Source organism: Sinocyclocheilus anshuiensis, unplaced genomic scaffold (genome assembly GCF_001515605.1).
Source record: "Sinocyclocheilus anshuiensis isolate Anshui unplaced genomic scaffold, SAMN03320099.WGS_v1.1 scaffold838, whole genome shotgun sequence".
NCBI classification, from domain to species: domain Eukaryota; kingdom Metazoa; phylum Chordata; class Actinopteri; order Cypriniformes; family Cyprinidae; genus Sinocyclocheilus; species Sinocyclocheilus anshuiensis.
Window position 1 is genome coordinate 742,235 of NW_015539915.1, and position 19,007 is coordinate 761,241.

At 39.2% G+C, this 19,007-nt stretch overlaps 1 protein-coding gene and 1 pseudogene across 1 annotated transcript; one reads left to right on the forward strand and one right to left on the reverse strand.

Moving 5' to 3' along the window:
* The window catches only part of LOC107686485 (chondroitin sulfate proteoglycan 4-like), a 14,300-nt pseudogene extending 2,550 nt beyond the window's left edge, over nucleotides 1-11,750 (forward strand).
* A 1,420-nt stretch (nucleotides 11,751-13,170) lies between these two features.
* Nucleotides 13,171-16,848, reverse strand: LOC107686428 (sorting nexin-18-like). Its single transcript, XM_016483413.1, has 2 exons — nucleotides 15,169-16,848; nucleotides 13,171-13,817 (listed from the first exon to the last, which is right to left on the reverse strand). Exons 1-2 carry the CDS (start codon nucleotides 16,610-16,612, stop codon nucleotides 13,570-13,572), a joined length of 1,692 nt encoding a protein of 563 aa, XP_016338899.1. The 5' UTR covers nucleotides 16,613-16,848; the 3' UTR covers nucleotides 13,171-13,569.
* Nucleotides 16,849-19,007: the final 2,159 nt, after the last annotated feature.

A 19,007-nucleotide genomic window follows, 5' to 3' on the forward strand; every position in this document is an offset into this window, starting at 1 on the left:
TTCCGACGAGTGCTTGCGGTGTTCGGCCAATCACAATGCACTGGGTCAGCTGGCCAATCAGAGCAGACTGCGCGTGTCGGAAGGAGGGACTTTGTAGAAAACGAAGCTTTTGAGAGAGGCGGGGCATGGAGGACCTACAATAATGCACAGTATTTGAAAAATAATGTGTTTTTTGAACGTTAAAGCATGTCAACATATACTGTTACACCAAATACACAAAATAATGATCTTTAAAAAAGCATCATATGACCCCTTTAAGCAATAGTATTATAAAACATGTGGATCAATAGGGGTTCTATATAAAAAATAAAAAAAACTAATTCTAGTACAAATTGCTTTGCAGCTTCTTTCTACGGAGATGGGTTCGTGCATTTGAAAGCAGTTGAGTTGTCTAGTCAGACGTTGTTCCATGTACGGTTTCGAACCTCTGGACCCAGTGGCCTGCTGTTCTTGGCAGCTGGGGAGACGGACTTCCTCTGGCTGGGGCTGCATTCTGGCAGAGTACAGGTGATTAATTAAATGCATTACATTTAAATGATTTTACTAAAAAGAGATCTTCATATACAACACTTATTTATAGGTATAGACTTTATTGCAACCTGTAATTTGATGTTTTGTAACATTTAATTGCATATTATTTATTAGTTTCTCTTGTATGCATTTTTTAGAATAGAGGATGTATCAATTTCAGTGATAAGTCAAAAACAGAAAGAATATTGTAGTATAAGAATACAGTACAATAATTGTCTAAGATCACTGCAGTTTTGCAACTGCTGTAAGAGGCTGAGATTACTTAGTGAAATGTTGCATATGTCGATCAGTTCAGATGAATCGGCTAAACTACAGTATGTTGAAATCTTATATGAATACTGAGCTTAAATTTATTCCCATCTATGGCAGTTACATTCATCTGACTTGTAATAAGGTACACGCTCAACGCAGATATTTTTTGCCCACAGGCAAAAACAAAAGGCAAGTGATTTCTTGTTGCTTCCAGACAAAAAAGGTCTGTTCATAGTCTAAACCTTCACATGCATCACTGTACTGACAAGTCTTTTCATGCTATGAAATACTGACATGGCGACTCTGTTGCCTGCAGTTAATGTAGTATGAGTTTCTTGGCAATACTGGGAGTAGTTAGCTTTTTAAAAGATTATTTCCTACATTACTATAAAGATCTTCTGTCCATCTCTGTCAGGTGCGGATTCAGCTTGGATCTGGGGAACAGACTGTTCGTTCTGAGAAGGGTTTCCCCTTGAATGATCTGACCTGGCATACATTAGAACTTCAACATGATAATGACAACATCACGCTGACTGTGGACAAAAACTCTATAACATCTGCTAAGATGCCAGGACCTGACTTTGAACTGGATGTCCAGGATGGACTTTTTGTTGGTGGTGTCAGGGATCTGGAAAAATCCTACCTCTCAGCAAATGAAACTCCTTTTGGCTTTCGGGGATGTTTGGATGAGGTTCTGTTCAATGAGCATAACCTCCTGTCCTCCCTTAGGCCTTACTCTGGATACAAAATGATTCATGAAGTGTCACTTGGTTGCAGCCCACAATTTTCAGGCACTGTCAACGATTCTATAAGTTTTTTCAGTTCCAAAGCATACATGTCCCTACCAACATGGGACGTACCCCAAGAGGGTGTATTTGAATGTGAACTGCATACAGTACATTCAGAGGGGATCCTTTTATACAGCTCTGCAGGAAACGGTAACTATTTTGCCCTGGAGATCCAAAAGGGTCACCTTGTTGCTATCATTAAAATAGGTGTAACCAAGACAGCATTGCGTTCCTTGATGGTTGTCAATGATGGGGCATGGCACATTTTGCGGCTCTATTTGTCTCCTTTGAATCTTCAGTTTACCTTGGGTTTGGAGATGCACAATTCTAGCTTTGGGATAAATGCCAGTGCGTTACAGTTTACTGGACCTCTGTTCCTAGGTGGGGTCGATGTCGGCACTTACACAGAAGTCCGCAAGTATGGATTGCTCTCTATGGTAGGGAAGCATATTGGAGGAGGTTCGTTTAAAGGCTGTTTTAGGAATATCAGAGTCAATTACCAAAGGATGGGCCTTCCAAAAGCATTGGTCACCAAGGATATTTCTGTTGGTTGTGAACCACAAAAACAGCTTGGACCCAGTACCACAAGTCCATCAGTTATTACCATAGATTCGGAAAATATCACAGATGCCCTACCTGAGATGGACAAGGAAAATGATCTTTTACTCAAGGATTTGGAGGTTCTTGAAGGTGGACGGGCACCACTTGAGTCTAAACACATTAAGATGAATCTAGAGTTCCGTAAGCTTGGGATCAGCCAGTCGCCGATTATGTTTCGTGTTGAAGAGCAGCCGGTCCATGGGCAACTCCGACTGGATGTTGACCCTGATCTGGGTGAGAACACCTTCAGTATTCTGGATCTCTGGCATGGAAGGGTCATGTATGTCCATGGAGGATCTGAGGACCTACTTGACTTTTTCATGTTTTCCATCTTCACCAACAGCAAAAAGGAAGTGCCTAGCTTTCTCAAAGGGAACCGTCTGCACAGATTTAACATCAGCATCACACCTGTCAATGACGCTCCTGAACTCAGCCTTCCTGAGGGCAGTCTCTTCATTCTTCTAGAGCGCTCAAGACGTCATATGAGCACAGATGTCCTCAGGGTCATCGACCCTGACAGTAACTCCACAGACCTGATGTTCTCAGTCCTTGGAAACCTGAATGCTGGATCAGGCTTTCTAGAGATAGAGGAACAACCGGGCAGAGCAGTTACCTCATTTACCTCATTTTCCTCATTTTCAAGTGATCTAGAGCAGAGTAAAGTGAGTTATGTCCACAAAGGTGTCAAGAACGCCAGAATGGCTATTAGGGTGAGTGATAGGGACAAGTTAAGCAACACAGTGGTACTCAGGATCATCGCTGTTCCTCTAGAACACAAGGTTGCCAACAACACTGGAGTAGAGGTAACCCAAGGTGAAGCAACCTTTATTAGTAACAAACATCTTGCTGTGCAAGTCAATGTTCCTAAACAAGCCGTGGACATTCGCTATGATGTCACAGTGCCACCAATCTATGGTGAGCTTCAAAGGCTGCATTCAAGTGGGCAGTGGAAGCAAACAAGCACATTTACGCAAAAACTTCTGGAAAGGAGCGTCTACGATATCTCAGCACCTTCCATGGGACGCAGCAAAGTAATATCACTGACAGTTTCAAATGCAAAGCCACAGTCGGCTCAGTCATTACGGATGAGTTGTTGTTTTTGATTAGAGTACGCTGGATTCGTTATAGAATCACCAGAAATAAGGTAGAGATAGATGGTGAACAGAAAGTCACATTGACACCTCAACAATTCCATGTTGTTACCAAGGGTGCAAGACTTTTGGAAAATGACCTTCACATTCGTTTATTGACATTACCAAGGAAAGGACATCTTCTTCTCGGTAATAAGATTTTAAAAAAGAACTCAACTTTCAGCCAAGATGACATTACTAATCACAAGTTGCAGTATGAGCTCTTAGAAAGGCCAGTTGATGATACAAGAGACATGTTTCACTTTCAAGTATTCTCAAAATTTGCCCTGTCAGGTATTCATGAGTTCAGAATCAGTATCAAAGCAGATATTCATAACATAATTGTAAAAAATCATGGACTTTCCCTCTTGGAAGGGGAGAGCAAGGTCATTACTAAGGCAATGCTTTTCTCAGAGACACCCAGCTCTAGAGCAGTACACTACACTGTCACCAGCAGCCCTAAACATGGGGTACTGAAAAGAATAAACCCCTCTAATTCCTCTGCCAGCAATGACAGCATAATAGAGTTCACCAATCAGGACATTTCAGAGGAACACATCTTGTATGTCCATGATGATAGTGAAACCACCCATGATGCATTTACATTCCTGGCCTCTTTTGCCTCTCTGAAAAATAAGTCCCAAGGCACGGCGGGTACATTTAATATTTACATCCAGTTGGTTAATGATCAGAAACCCATCCGTGTTGTGGATAAAGTTTTCCATGTGGTGCGTGACAGCCAGCGGTTGCTTACACTGGAAGATTTGTGCTACCATGATGCTGACACAGACTTTGATGACAAAGATCTGCTTTATACCAGACGAAAGATCCCTATGGGTGTGCTGGTCCTGGTAAATGACACCACACACAAGCTTTATCAATTCCATCAGAAGGACTTAGAAGAGAAGAGAGTGCTGTTCATTCACAAAGGGGTGAGTTATGGCCGCTTTGTCCTCTTTATATCTGATGGGAAGCACTACACATCAACACTACTTGAAGTGTCGGCCCATGATCCATTTGTTAAGGTGGCAAACAACACGGGTCTTTTGGTCCAGAAAGGCCAGATGGCCAGTTTAGGAGTTGCTAATTTCAGTATCTCCACTAATATGGATGTCAGGCATGATGAGGAAGTGGTCTTTGAGGTGTTTCTACCACCGAGCCATGGGACTCTTTACTGCAATGATATAAAAGCAAATACTTTCACACAGCATGACTTGAAGATGGGTCATGTAGTGTATCATCACGATGACAGTGAAATACTGGAGGACTTTTTTAACTTCACCAGTAAAGTTAAAGGCCTCCGTTTGGATGTAAGTGTGCCAGTTAAGGTGTTCCTTGAGAGTCATCAGAAGCCTCCAAGAGTCATTCACAATAACCCAATTGTGGTGGAAGAAGGAAAGCCTGTCAAAATCAACAAGGAAATTCTCCAGGTTAGTTTTGCTTTATTAAAATCATTTTCAGATAACTTGGTTATGAAATGTAGACCATTATCTATTTAATGAGTATATGTGGTGTGTTCCAGGTCGTTCAGGAGGATAACAAACCTTTTGAGATTGTGTATACTGTGAAGGTGGCACCCACCTACGGTTTTCTGCGGATATCTATGCTAGAAGAAGATCGCTACCGTGGCAGTCAGGAGAATCCCATCCAAAGCTTTTCACAGGGTGATATCAATGAAGGGCATGTTCAGTATGTTCAAACCGAGCGTGGATATGTTAATGACTCCTTCTCACTTGACGTAACCAATGGCATTCTAATAATCCATGATCTCATAGTCGTAGTGGATATTATCCCCTTGCACATCCCACTAGAGGTGTCCAATATGACCCTGATAGAGGGTTCTTCTAAAGCTCTCACTCAGCACATCATCAAAGTTGTCAACCGGCACTTTCATGGACTCCAAATCTTCTATCTTGTAACCGAGGGGCCTCATCATGGACGAATTGAACACTCAAGGATCCCTGGTGTTCCAATTCCGTCTTTCACAAGGGCTCAAGTGAGTTTATGTTTGTCACTTGTTTACTTTGTTTCTCTTCACTCCCATACAACAAAGGTTAAAACAAGGCAATACATTTATCACAGTTTATACTAGTAAATTAAATATATATAATCATTATGAAAGGATAATATTCACTAGTAGTTTTTATAATAAATGTTGCTACAAAAAAGAATTGTATTCTTTCTTTTGCCACAGGCTGAACAGGGATTCATATTTTATGTCCATGATGGAAGTGAGACCGTGGCTGATAATTTTACAGTGGTGGCCAATAATACAGATATCCGGAAGCAAAGTTTGCCATTTGTGGTTTGTCAGTATAACACCCATAAATGATGAACCTCCAATTGTAACTGTCAACAGAATTCTTAAGGTGAGGTTTTTCCTTTAAGCTAATGTGTAATCTTCTTATATGTATAGTATTTGTGAAATTAAATTGTAAGTTATAAAACAAATATAAAACACACCAAAACAGTAAAACATGACTGCAAACTGGATTTTTCAAATGACAGATTTCATCTTCTTCCCAAAGACCCAACAAATTGGTGCACTAGCACTAAAATAGTGGTACATTCATCTAATATAGGTTTGGCACGTATTGTTTTTCCATTTTCATCATGGAAAAAAGCACTGGTTAAAACCAGCTTAAACTGTGGAGACCTAGACTTTAGATGCCCACTTTGGCCAGCAGGAGGCTCAGTAAACACATTCTAAAATAGCCTCTGGTGTAAAAAAAAAAAAAAGGTTCTAGTGAAAAATGTCAAACCTCACCTGACAAAACATGACCAGAACTGACAGCATCATGTTTCTTTCATTAGGCGTGGGAAGGTTCTGTGACAGAGATAACCACTGAAGACCTCAGTTCTGAGGATACAGATTCTCCTTCTGAGAGCCTAGAATTCATCATCACTCCACCAAGTAATGGGCATCTAGCCCTGAAGAGCGCCCCCTCCAGGCTTGTTCTGAACTTCACCCAAGAGCATATCAGTCATGGCCAGCTGGTGTTTGTACATAGTGGTTAGTTTACGTTATAAAGTGCCCATAAGATTTGATAACCCATTTTCCTTGATCTCTCAGTAGGTCTGTGGTATTTATGTTTTGACAGGTGCCCTGTCTGGAGGATTTCACTTTCAAGTCAATGATGGGGTGAACTTTGCTCCAAGGCAAATCTTCAGTGTTGCAGCCCAATCCCTGGTCATCAGCTTAGAGAAAAATCAAGAGCTCAAAGTTTTCCCAGGTTTGATTTTATTGTGCTTTAAAGACAATTCAGGACTTCTTTGTTGCTGCTTTCTTCAAATAAAGTTAGTAAGGGTGCCGTTCATATGAAGCAATAGGGTAGCAAAATAACAAGATATTGTAGCAGACTGCAGCAGCTGGACTGGATTGTAAAAAGTGAAACTCAGACTAGCCTAATCAAAGAAACAGTAATGGTGCAATTGTCTGTGTGATGTAAAGGATGTATTTCCTGTATCCTTCTACAGGGTCTTCAAAGTTAATTACTGAAGATGAGCTGCTGATAATCACAAATGACTTTGATGATATTTATGGCAATCGCACCATCACGTACACTGTGACCTCACCTCCAAGATTTGGCAGCCTGATTTGGAAACAAGATGAAAATTCCACAGAAGAAATCTCATCCTTTACCCAAAACATGGTATTTATGAAATCTGCTTGAGTTTAGTTGGCTGATGTTAAAATGCGTACTTCTTTTCAAAAGTATGTTCACATGGAAGTGTTCTTCAATTCCAGAGAGGAATTGGTGCAGGATAGGTACTTTGTTAAGACAAAAGCAAACTACTTTTGAGCTAGCGAGTTCTGCTAATGTTTAACATTTTAAATGCTCTACCACAGATGCCATTCAGCATAGATGTTTTGAAGATATATATGATTTCAATGATGTTCTTCCATGTCAAAACAATACAATTTCATGTAACATTATTTGAACATAACATTAAGTTGTTCTGACAGAAATTGTATAGTAACGTATCTGTATAGCCAACAACTTAAGCAAGTCTGCACATGACTGCTGTATGTCATTTTCATCGTCATCACCATCTTCAGCCGAAATTATTTTTTTTTTGGCATCACAATTTTTATTTGGGCAGTAAGAAATTTAGATGTAAACTTCACTCTCTTGCATGTTATCTGAATCAACAACACAAAGGAAATGCAAGAGCATAATGCCAACACTTCCTCATCTTCTAGTAACTTGCTTGTTCTTTAAGCTGATTTATTTTTAAAATGTGATATTAAATAAAATGTATCCACCTTTTTCCTGAACATGGAAGTCTCGCCCAACTCATACTGGAACGATGCTTTACATTTCTGGTCTGTGGTGTTTCTAGCCAAATTCTAGTCAAAACTTATTTTCCGAGCCCGTAATATAAAGTTAAACCTATGAAAATGGTTTCATCACATTATAGTGTCGCACTGTCCATCTTTGTGCAGTTACTCAACAATAGTTGAGTGAGTTGATGACATGGTTAGATGACATGAAGCGACCCACGGTCATTCAGTCGATCTTTACACCATTTTAACATGAATTTCTATGGAGACGGAAACACAAGAGCATCCAAACGAAAGTTAGAATCCATCATGACGCCGCTCATAGGTTACTCAGGAAAAAGGTGGATATGATCATTCTAACTTATAAATAAGCTAAATGACTTGTGTTATTTAAGGTGAAAGAATGTGCTGTGCTGTATGCACAGACTAAACCTGTTTCATGGGCCGCTACAGATTCCTTCACCTTCACTGCGTCATGCCCCCCAGCATTCCTCCAAGCTCATACCTTTAATATCCACATCTCTTATGAAAATACAGGCCCGGAGCATAGGAGTGCACTCTTAACAAATACTGGTAATGATTTCTGACTTCTGGTTATTTTAATTTGGAAAACAATTTAAAAATATATGATTACCATTACATTAACAACACTAACATTCATGTTTATTATTTAGGTGCTGTTGTCACTGAGGGTAGTAGTGTTCTCATTGATAAATCAAAATTGGATGCCGCAAATGTTTTGGGAAAATTAGATGAAGCGGAACGTAATTTCTCTGAGGTCTGGTATGAAATCACCTCTCCATCCCACCATGGTACAATTGTTGTAGGTGAAAAGAACCTGACACATGAAAGACCAAAGTTCTCTCAATTCAACCTCCATAAGCATGGAATCATATACATACATGACGACTCAGAGACCACTCATGATAACTTCACCTTTGACGTGTGGCTAATCCCCAAAGGAAAGCCTGCTCAGCGACCTCAGAATACAGATTATATAGTATCTGAAATATTTAACATCACTGTGACCCGTTAATGACCGGCCTCCTGTGCTCAAGACAGGATCCCCTCGACTCAAAGTAGTCAAAGGGGACACCGTGACGTTGGATCCTGAGAATCTTTATGTGGAGGACCAAGACACTCCACCTGAGGAACTTTATTATACTGTAATCAGCAAGCCCAAAAATGGCTTCCTTGCTTTGGAGGGTCAGCTCAATAAGTCTTATCAGCACCTTCACCCAAGCTGATGTAAATCAAGGAAGGGTGCACTTTGTACAAAAAGGGGAACTCTCATCAGGGGTCATCTACTTCAGCATCACTGATGGATTCCACAGACCACTCTACAAGCTCTTCAGTGTAGAGGTAGAGAATATCACCATCAGTGTGGTCAACAACACTGGACTGACTCTATTGCAAGGCCAGACCACAGTGACTCTGACATTTGAGAACCTGGCCGCAGTGTCTAATGAAAGACATGCATCCATTAAGTATTTAGTTACAAGCCCACCAAGTCATGGGAGTGTCATGGTTATGGAAGAACCGGTCACACACTTTGACCAAGAGGACCTGCACACCGGCAGAGTATTTTATAACATGAGTGACCTGTCATCCCCTCGAGACTGCTTTGAGTTCATGGTTTTCACATCTGAGAGTAACCTGACCAACCAGGTGGTCAACATCACAGTCAACCCACTGATCCACCTTGGAGAGCATGTCAGGATCCCAGATGGCATCCCAGTGAAGCTACGAAAGGACGTCCTGGATGCAACAGAATTGGCCTCCCTTAGTGCTAGTGATCCCATTTTTGAAATTCTTGAGCCACCGAAACATGGAAAGCTAGTCAAAGTCACATTTGACCTTGGAGGAGCCTCTCACTTGGTGGAGTCCTTCTCATTCAGGGATGTGGAACAAGGCAGAGTGGCTATTGAGGAAAACATCAACTTCCATGCCATTTATGGCAACACAACAGCACCCAGGTACAACATCACAGCGGTCCATCCACTTAATGACTCATTTGTTTTCCTTTTGAAGGCAGCCAACGTCCAGCCTGCCATGGGCGAATTTGTGTACCTGGTATTACCTTATGACCCTATTACAGGGAAGCATATGCTTTCAGAGCCGACCAAGATGCCGACGTTGAACAGAACAACAAATGCTATGTACCCTCCATCTCACATAGATCCATCAACAAGACCACACAGGACTGCTTCAAAGCTAAAACCTCGAAACCGCTGGGAGAACCACACACGAAGCAGATCCACGGTTCCTCACGTGCACCGTACCACTATGAGCAAGTTGGACCCCTCCCCGAAAAATACTTTGGTGAGGATGGAGTCTTTACCGAGACCTGCATCTGATCCCCTGCTCATCATCCTGCCACTTCTGGCCTGCCTCCTCCTGATTGTTATTCTTGTGGTTCTCATACTTGTCTTCCGGCACCGCAGGGAAAAGCAGGCCCACCCGGCAATGATACAGGATCTGAAAGGGAACCCTGGTGAAGATATTTTAGCCAGAGGCCCGTATCTGGGTCAGCCTGAGAGAAGTCTCACTGTTCCTTCGGTTATAGTAACCCCCCTCACTCCGAGTTGCCCGGATAGTCCTATTTTACAGGAAATACATGATGCAGCCTTGGTGCCAGCAGTTGAACAAGCTGTGTCTCCATTTCTCCTTTGCACATGGAATCCACTTAACCCTGATTCTGCCCAGCAATGTTCACCAGCAACACCACCCCTTAAACAAAACCAATACTGGGTTTGACTCCACTCTTTTTATCACATCCAGATGTTGCTTGAACCAATTTTGTGAACTATCATTGTGCATGACCATGATCAGAGACAAATCTTAGCATTACTGGCAGAAGAAAGTAAGCTTCTAAGTTTCATACCATACATGGAGGAACTTAAATATCTAATCATACTATTGCTGCCATTTGGTTTTTAACCTTGCAGACTCTGAAGGTCTCTTGGCTTAGTAACAAGGGAAAGATCGCCAAATAACTACAATTTTAACATACATTTTTGATGTTAATCCTATTTTTTCAGTTTTGTCCTGCCAGTTTAAATGTTTTTGTGGTTTTTATATTTTTTGTTGTTGTTTTGTTTCTTTGTTTACAAAACATAGATGGCCACCACATCTTATTACAGGGTCAGAATATTTTGCAGTTATATTTTCCAGTATACAAAGTCAGAAAAAATGTGCAAAAATGGTACCTTTAGCTGGTCACTGGGCAGGACCCTCAAAGGTACACTTAAGGTACTAATATGCACCCTTTATGGGTAGATAAGGTACAAAGGTACACCTTTGAGGGTACTACCCCAGTGACAAACAATGGGTTTTTGCACATTTCTTTGATTATGTGCTATGGATAGAACGAATGAACAATGTTTAATTCAGTTCACTGAATATAGTATAAGCCAAATGTTATCATAAATTTAAATCCTTTGCCACATTTTAGAGGTCAAACACCACAAGTGTTTACATCCAGTGTTCTTGGTTTTTATAAAATACTGATATAGGTCACTATTCTACTTAACCCTTCATGTAGTAACAATACATTATTGTTTTAATGATTATAGGATTGCTAAAATAATAAAGTATTGTTATTACATGTAAGCCTACAGGTAAGTGGAATAGGGAAGGTAAAGTTTAATTCAGTTTATTTGTTATTATATATAGTGCAAGATATAGAATAACTACTACTTCTACAAGATAACTAAACTGAATATTTCTTTCAGTTTCTCTCTAAATGGTTTTCAAAAAGCACTATAGCTTCATGCTGTACCCTAATGCCTTATGTTTATTTATATGGTCACATTTGCTGTAAACATAGTCTGTCAGAAAGTAATGAAATTGAAGAGAGAACTGAAACTGCTCAAAGGTGCATTTTAAAGAAGTGTCTAAAATTTAAATATTATGCTGACCACAAAAACAAAACCTCCCTCAGAAATATTGCACCATCATTTTTACATTCCTAGCAAGATGGCATTAGCAGGAGATACAACAGAAATGTGCTGATATTGACAATCTGTGTTTGTTATCTTGTAATACCTATAATTTACTATGGGCTACAGATTTATGAATGTTTACATGTAGGTGTGTATTTATGTCTGTGTGATAGAGAAAGTATCTCTGAGTTAGATGCATTAATGTAAAAATGATTGTCATTACATGTATAAATCTATGAAATAATAAATGATTGCTTTTTTTTATAATCCTTTGGCCAGTTTTGAAATGTAACAAAATAATATTTATGATTAATACAGTATATAAAATATATTAGTGTAGTTAAGAGTTAGGGTTGAATTGCATTACATTACTTGTAATTAATATAGCACCAAATATTGATATGAACAGTGGTTCATAAAAACACAAATGAACAGTGTAGTCATTCATTTTCTCCTTAGCATTATTATTAGCATGCGCAATATGTGTGGGCTTGTTAGTGATCAGGGTGTGGGAATAAATTCTTCATGATTAAGGACCTGAGTGTGTGGAAAGAGAAGCCTAACTTTAGCTCTAATAAATAATTCAAACGCAGTGAGAGATTGACTGCTCCGGGCAGCTCTGGTTTTTCTCCCTAGTAAGCACAGAAACTAATGGTACAATCTTTTTTTCCCATTTTTATTATTTTTCAACGGTTCTTAAAACCTTTTTACATGACGGACCATTTAAAGAGCAAAACAAAAATTGCGAAACCCCTAACAACTCAAATCTCATGTGGGGCGCTCATTGGTCATCCTTTTTACCAGTTTGTTTTTGTTCTTCTTTGAAATGAACTAGACCACTACTGTTACTGAATTTACACAAGCCAACTATTCTCAAGCTAAAAATTTGGAATAAACATTGATAATATAACTGTTACACTGACCTGTAACAGCTATATTATCAAAGTGATACAACAGTAACAATTTGTCAAAATTGATGTTAACATAATCAGTTGATTGTTGTATTACTAATAATTAAGTGTTATGAGTTTATTAATTGGATAATTAATTTAATGTTGGTGCTTTTTGTCAAATAATATCTGTATTTAGGTCTGTTTTGTTAAACCAGCCAATAACAACTGGCAGACCACTGGGAATCTTTCACGGACCACCAGTGGTCCACAGTTTGAGAACCGCAGTTCCATTTTTTTAAGGTTTCACTTCAATTTTACTTGCTCATACAGCTGGTAACGGTCTTGAGCGCTTAAAATATTTCCTCTAAGCTCTCATTTGCTGTACTTTAACTAAAATACTTATGTTGTAACATGGGAGAAAAAGTCTAAACTGAATAATGAAAGTGCTGGTAAACTAGTACTGTGAGGGATCCACTCTGCCTCGTCTGGAATGTCCTCTAGATAAAGAGGGTTCAGCCCATGTTTTCTAGGTCATTGTTCCTTTGCACTTCTCCTCCAGGGCTGAGAAACTGTCTCATCTTTCTCTTGCAAGCTCTTAATGTAAAACAGACACAGGCCTCTCCTTCAGAGCAAATTAGACTGACAAGGATCATAAACAACCGTACTTGACAGACAGACATAATAAGGCATTCAAATGCATAATGTATCTTTATATCTGTATTAAAATTAATTGGAATCAGAGGACAGTTCAGAAGACACAAATGCCTTTAATTAACATCACCACAGGTCCAGGGAATGAGTCCATTGACAGAATCGTATCAGTACAGGCACACAATTATAAGTCAGTAATCTGTTTTGTTTATATCGACTGTAACTACTAAGCCGATTAAAATGTAAACTTAAAACTGTGGTTATGTTTCAAGGGTTTCAACTCAAATCAATTATGACTTATGTATAATCAGATTATATAGTATTCTACATTTTAAGGACCACTGTCAATTTCTGGCACACGTCATCATTTTTTGTTCTCAAAGCCACCCCAAACACTACTACAAGACAGTAAGTGTACTTTCATGAGTCTATAATAAAAAGGCTGCGTATTTGTTTTATTTCAGTTCTCTCACAACAGTGTGGGAATGTAACGTACTAAGCCTGGTCATACATGTCCAAGGCTTCCTCCAACTTGCCTGTGATTTTCTGAAAGAAGCTGATCTGCTGCTGTAAGAAATGCTGCATCTGTGCTTTGAAGTCACGCACACGAACGCGATGAAAGTGCTGGATCTCAGCTAGCGTAGCGCAGGAGATAATGTTGCAGCGGTCGTGGATGCCTCCACCTGCAATGCCATCTTTTTCCTCCCCGTGTTTCTGGCTCTCCTTGGCCTTAGTGAGGGCTCCTGCAGAAAGACAGAAGTGAACAGAAAGTAAAAAAAACAAAACAAGGAAAGCAATAGTTTAGTTAAAGTATTAAAATCTACAACACCCAATCACATCTGCAAAAACACACATGCACTCTTTTGAACACATTAAACTGCAAGCTCAGTCCAGTCAGGCTTCTGATTTATGACTTACAGCTTTCTTTGGAATTTCTCAAGGAGAAATCAATATTCCCTGTGCACTAGAAGTCATCTTGAAATTACCTCTTATTAACATTCTAATTTCACATTCCTGGTCTTATTGCGCTGGATTCAGTGCATTAGTATCCAAATAAAACAATGTGATAACTTGCTCTGCCTCTGAAACAATATTTCTTTGTGCATCTGACTTCACAAATACCTTCTGCTTTTCACCCCTCCATTCTGACATGCAACGCCTACTTTTCATGATTCAATCAGTTCCAGATGGAAAAAAATCCTGGCCTACATTTTTTTCTCGCCAAATATCACGTTTCACCCTGGGATATTTCTGATTATGGAAGTAAAATAAGTTGTGAATGTAGTTTCACATCAACGTTAAGAAGACAATCACATACAGTACATAAAATGTTTTTACATCCAAGGCATCAGAATAACTATGTATGTTAAAATGTAATGTAAGCGTTCACAGCTCCCCTGTGCTGGGGCCCTAAGTTTAGGATTAGAGCCTTCAACAAAAGCTTTCCCAATCCCAGCATCAGTTGTTTTATGTCGACAAGCAATTTCTCATACAAAACCGCATTAACTATTTGCGTCATATAAACCTAGACATATGATTCTACAGAAAAGAATGACATCAGTCAATTTCATGTCACAGTAAAGGAAAAACTGATTAGTCTGAAGTACACACTTCCCCCACTAAAGGGATGTGGGAATTACAACAGGGTTGGCATCATTCCACCATACCAACACACATCTCAAGCTGCATGAGCTAGCAGGCCTCATATGCTCCCTCTCTCTCAAACCAGGGAAAGATCAGGACATGTCATTTGACATACTACTGAGAACCTGTTGCTTTGTGCCATTTGCTATTAGGTATAAAAAGTTAATAAATCTAAAAAGCAAACCATTTTACATCAGCAGCTAGAACGCCATCCATCTATTTCAGTATGAATAAGATGCTTCTTTAGTTTCATGAAATAGCAGTTTATGATTCTGATTTAGGTTTCCACTTAAATATTAACTTGACGTGTGGTGGGTTGACTGGATAGTGCGTCACTTCTTTAAGCAGATGGCATGCACATAAACTACTAACCTACTGACCTATATTCATTTTATGGCATGCCATTCTGACAAGTGGTATTTGAGCAAATACATGAGAAAAATCCCAAACCTTTCTGAACATGGAAAATGTCTGGAAAATTTGCAAGGTGGCCCTGGTAAATCGCTAAAAGATCGGAAATTGGCTCCAAATCCTGACGGGGCTGCTCTGCAAAGTAATCCCCAATGGTCTCGTAGACTTCTCCAGTGTGTGCCATGGCCTTGTTTAATGGAGCTGAATATACTTGCTGGTCGAATTCAAAGGCCTGACTTAGGAGTCTGAAAGACTGTCCAACTCTCTGATATTCCTTTTTAAAACCAGTGTTCTGCTTTCTGGCAAATTCGTTAATAGTGACGTTGAGCTGTATGATGTTTTCGTCCATTTTTTTGGTGAACATTTTGAAACCATCTACATTGCTTTCCACCTCTTGTAAATCAAGCGGTAAAGCTGGAGGACAGATAGTGAGGAAGAAGTTAGCGCCGACTAGGTCGTCCTTCTCAGCCTTTCGCTTGCCTTGCTTCCAAGCTTTTTCGTCGTTGCTGCTGCAGGTGAGAAAATGCTGGAAAACGTCACACTTAGATAAAATAGGATGACTTGTCATGTGATTCATCCACCATATTAAACCTTTTCTCCTCTTTGAAATGAAATCCTCTTCGAATCGACCCGTGGCTTGTTTTTCAGGCAAGTGAGGAACCGAAATGACAGGGAATTTTTCTACAAGCCGTGCATAAAGCCAGTCAAAGTGCTTGTATCTTCTATTCACCTGGTTTTGAGTATGACTAGGCGTGAGTCCGTAGGACATATAGCTCTTCATTCCTTTGAATTTGGTCTGTTTTGTAGGATCGTCGATAGTGCAAGTGAATGGATACGGGTTCTCTTGCCATTCGGGACCGTATTGGCCCATAACCACAAATATTTTGTCTCCATCTCTGACCAAACCTGAAGCTTCACCCAAAACGAACGCCTCACCGCCTGACTTTACAAAGGTTGAAAACCTATTGAGATTTTTCCCAACTGTTCCTGTGCTTTTGGACTGTTGCGCACTACCACGTCGAGAAGCTGAGGTGCTTGTCATGGGATATCCTGCCCGATTCCCGCGTTTTTCAGGTGTTCCTCCGTGTTCATCCGCCGTTCCGCCGTCATCCCAGTCATCGTCCCAATCCTCGTCGCTTCCCTGGCTCGTGTCAAAACTGTGTCGCTGTTGCTGAAGATGCCCCTGGTAAACAGCGGAATGAGTGGGAGTCGATTCATTTGAGGTGTCCCTCCTCTGAGGACTAGTTTGGCAGTAATAGTCCTGACTGGCGGACGTCCCGTTACCGTGTAGTGATGTGTCGGTCCTTATAATCTCCACGTATGATGCAGGGAAGAGTCCCGTCTCACCTCTGCTGTTCGTGCCCTCCAACCAACCATCGACAACCTCTTCACTACTCAAAGCTAGAAGTTCCTTCTCTGCCACAGAGATCTCGCCGGGATTTTCAGAGATAAAGTCGTATAAAGCTCTCGCAATGAGCGCCATAGTTGTGTGGAAACGCTTTGCAAACTCAGTTTACAAAGTTACAATACACTCTCCTCCGCGCCGTCCCGTTAAATCAACCTCTTCAGGAATTTACGCTGTCTGTTTTCTACCAAAACACGTCGAAAACTTTTGAAGACATTATCCCGTGAAAACTGATTGAAGTTCCTCTCAGAAGAGTATTGAAACAGTGGGTTTTGTGTAGCCTACGCCTGTCTGTCTCCGCTGAATGCGCTCTGTGGTCCGGGGCAGAATAATCGAGGGTGGAGCCAATCAGAATAATCAGCCCGGGGTCACGAATAAACCCCAATGACCCTTCATGGACCAATATGACTGAATGTAAACTTGTTCTTATCGAAGACATGTCATCTTTATATCATTATATGTTATTATTAACGCATCGTTACATTTCATAACATTTTTATAATAACGTTATCATAATATCATGACCAGTATGGATAGCACTATCTCTATCCGTAATTAGGCTATTTATAACTATTAGAATGTTCATTAATATATATATATATATTTTTAACATTTAATGTAAAAATTATTGTTAACTGAATACTGCGTAAAATATTTTCAAGTGTAACTATTTTTTTCTCTTGTACTTTGTAAAAAATGCTCAGTATGTATCGGTATCAGTAATTATTTATAACTAGAATGTTCATTAATAATTTTTTTAACCATTTTTAACCATTTAATGTAAAAATGATTGTTAACTGAATTAATAAATCATATTCCCAAGTGTAACGTCTTTTTCGCTTGTACTTGTAAAAAAAAAAGCTTTTATAGTTCACTTAGCCTGGATTGGGCGTTAAGAGGATGATGTGTTGATTAAAACGATTATCAACATACTTCATTGGCTGAAAATATATAAAAGGCTAAAGGCCTAAACGGTCATAAAATTCACTGTGCCAAATTTAATGTAATCATAAATAGACACTACTTATGAAAAGTAGCCTAAAACATGAAAAATACTTCTCAAACATGCATGTCATCTAAACTCAATTTGTGTCAAAACTGAAATTTTATTGCACTTTGTTATTATGGCCAAATGAGTTACTGGTCAAACATTGCTTCAAAACGTTTCATACATAAATAAACATGATATGCAATATGTTAAAACATTATGAGAACGCCTAATTTAGGTATTTTTTAATTGATAATCATGTTTTTAAATTAGGTCTTTAGCATAAACAACATTTATTTGTATGTTTCTACTTTCCCCTTATTTTGAATACATTTTCCAGTCTAGCCTACGCTACTTGTTCTGTACTAAATTTCTAAATGTGTATATTATACTTAAAGGTAAACACAAAAAGTTATGCATTATGAAAAAACTAGCAGCAGGTCGCGTTTCTATGGACATATGATCTCAGATTACACAACACACTGTAGGTATCCTGCCAATCTTTCTGAAGAATAATATATTACTTTAACCAGCAGATGTCACCGTCAAACAAAAATCTGGCACAATTAGTTCCTTGTCACGTGATGTAAAAGGACCTGTAGCCTCACAGCTTAGATACGATCTACTATCACGTGATCGCTCAGAATTTCGTAAAACCAGCACGTACCTTTTTTTTTATTTTAAATTTTTTTTATTGCAAACAATTCAGAGTTGACATTAATGAATAACAACTTTGCATACATTACACATAATGTATCAACAATACATCCAATGTCATCTGAACATATGGAAGAGAAGAGAAGAAAGAAAAAATAAGTTGATAATGACTGTTAAAAGAGAAAGATGCATTTAAACAGCTTTTTTTATGAACATGAAGAAAGGCAGGAACAGAACAAATAAAGAAAAGAGGATTTAAAAAAATAAAAAAACAAAACAAGTATTAATCACGGTACATGAAAGATCTCATATCTCTTCAAAAAAGAAATACACTTTTTGTTATCAATTACTCTTAGTGATTTAATTAACTGTTCTACTTCACATAAGAAATCTATAAAAGTAGGTATGTTCTTAAGAAACCTTTGTTTGTTAAAATAGAATTTTGCCACAAGGATAAGAAAGTTAACAGCACATTCTAAAGATTTGTTTTGGTTTTCAAAAAAAGACCAGCACGTACCTTATTAATATTACACAAAGACAGTCATTACGTTAAAAGCGTCGAAAGGGTGGCCACTTATATAAGATATCGATTTAAACAATTAAAACGAGTAAGAAACGAGAAAGCATTTCAATCCATGTTGGATGAATGAACGTGATATTCAGCGTGACAGTGACGTCACGTGGACGTCGTGATGCACACACACAACAAACAGCGCCTCTCTCTCCGCCCACACCATTAAACCAGCGCATTCGCCGTACATACATCTTAGTCCGAATTATTACGACTTAAAATACATATATAGTAATGTTCTGAATGTATTTAAAGCC

What these genes read in the sequence shown, in the direction of transcription:
- LOC107686428 (XM_016483413.1), bottom strand. Translation starts at nt 16,612, where the DNA reads ATGGCGCTCATTGCGAGAGCTTTATACGACTTTATCTCTGAAAATCCC. An exon ending in CATTTTCCATGTTCAGAAAG is followed by an intron (nt 13,818 to 15,168) that starts GTTTGGGATTTT and finishes GTCTTTCTGCAG; the next exon opens with GAGCCCTCACTAAGGCCAAG.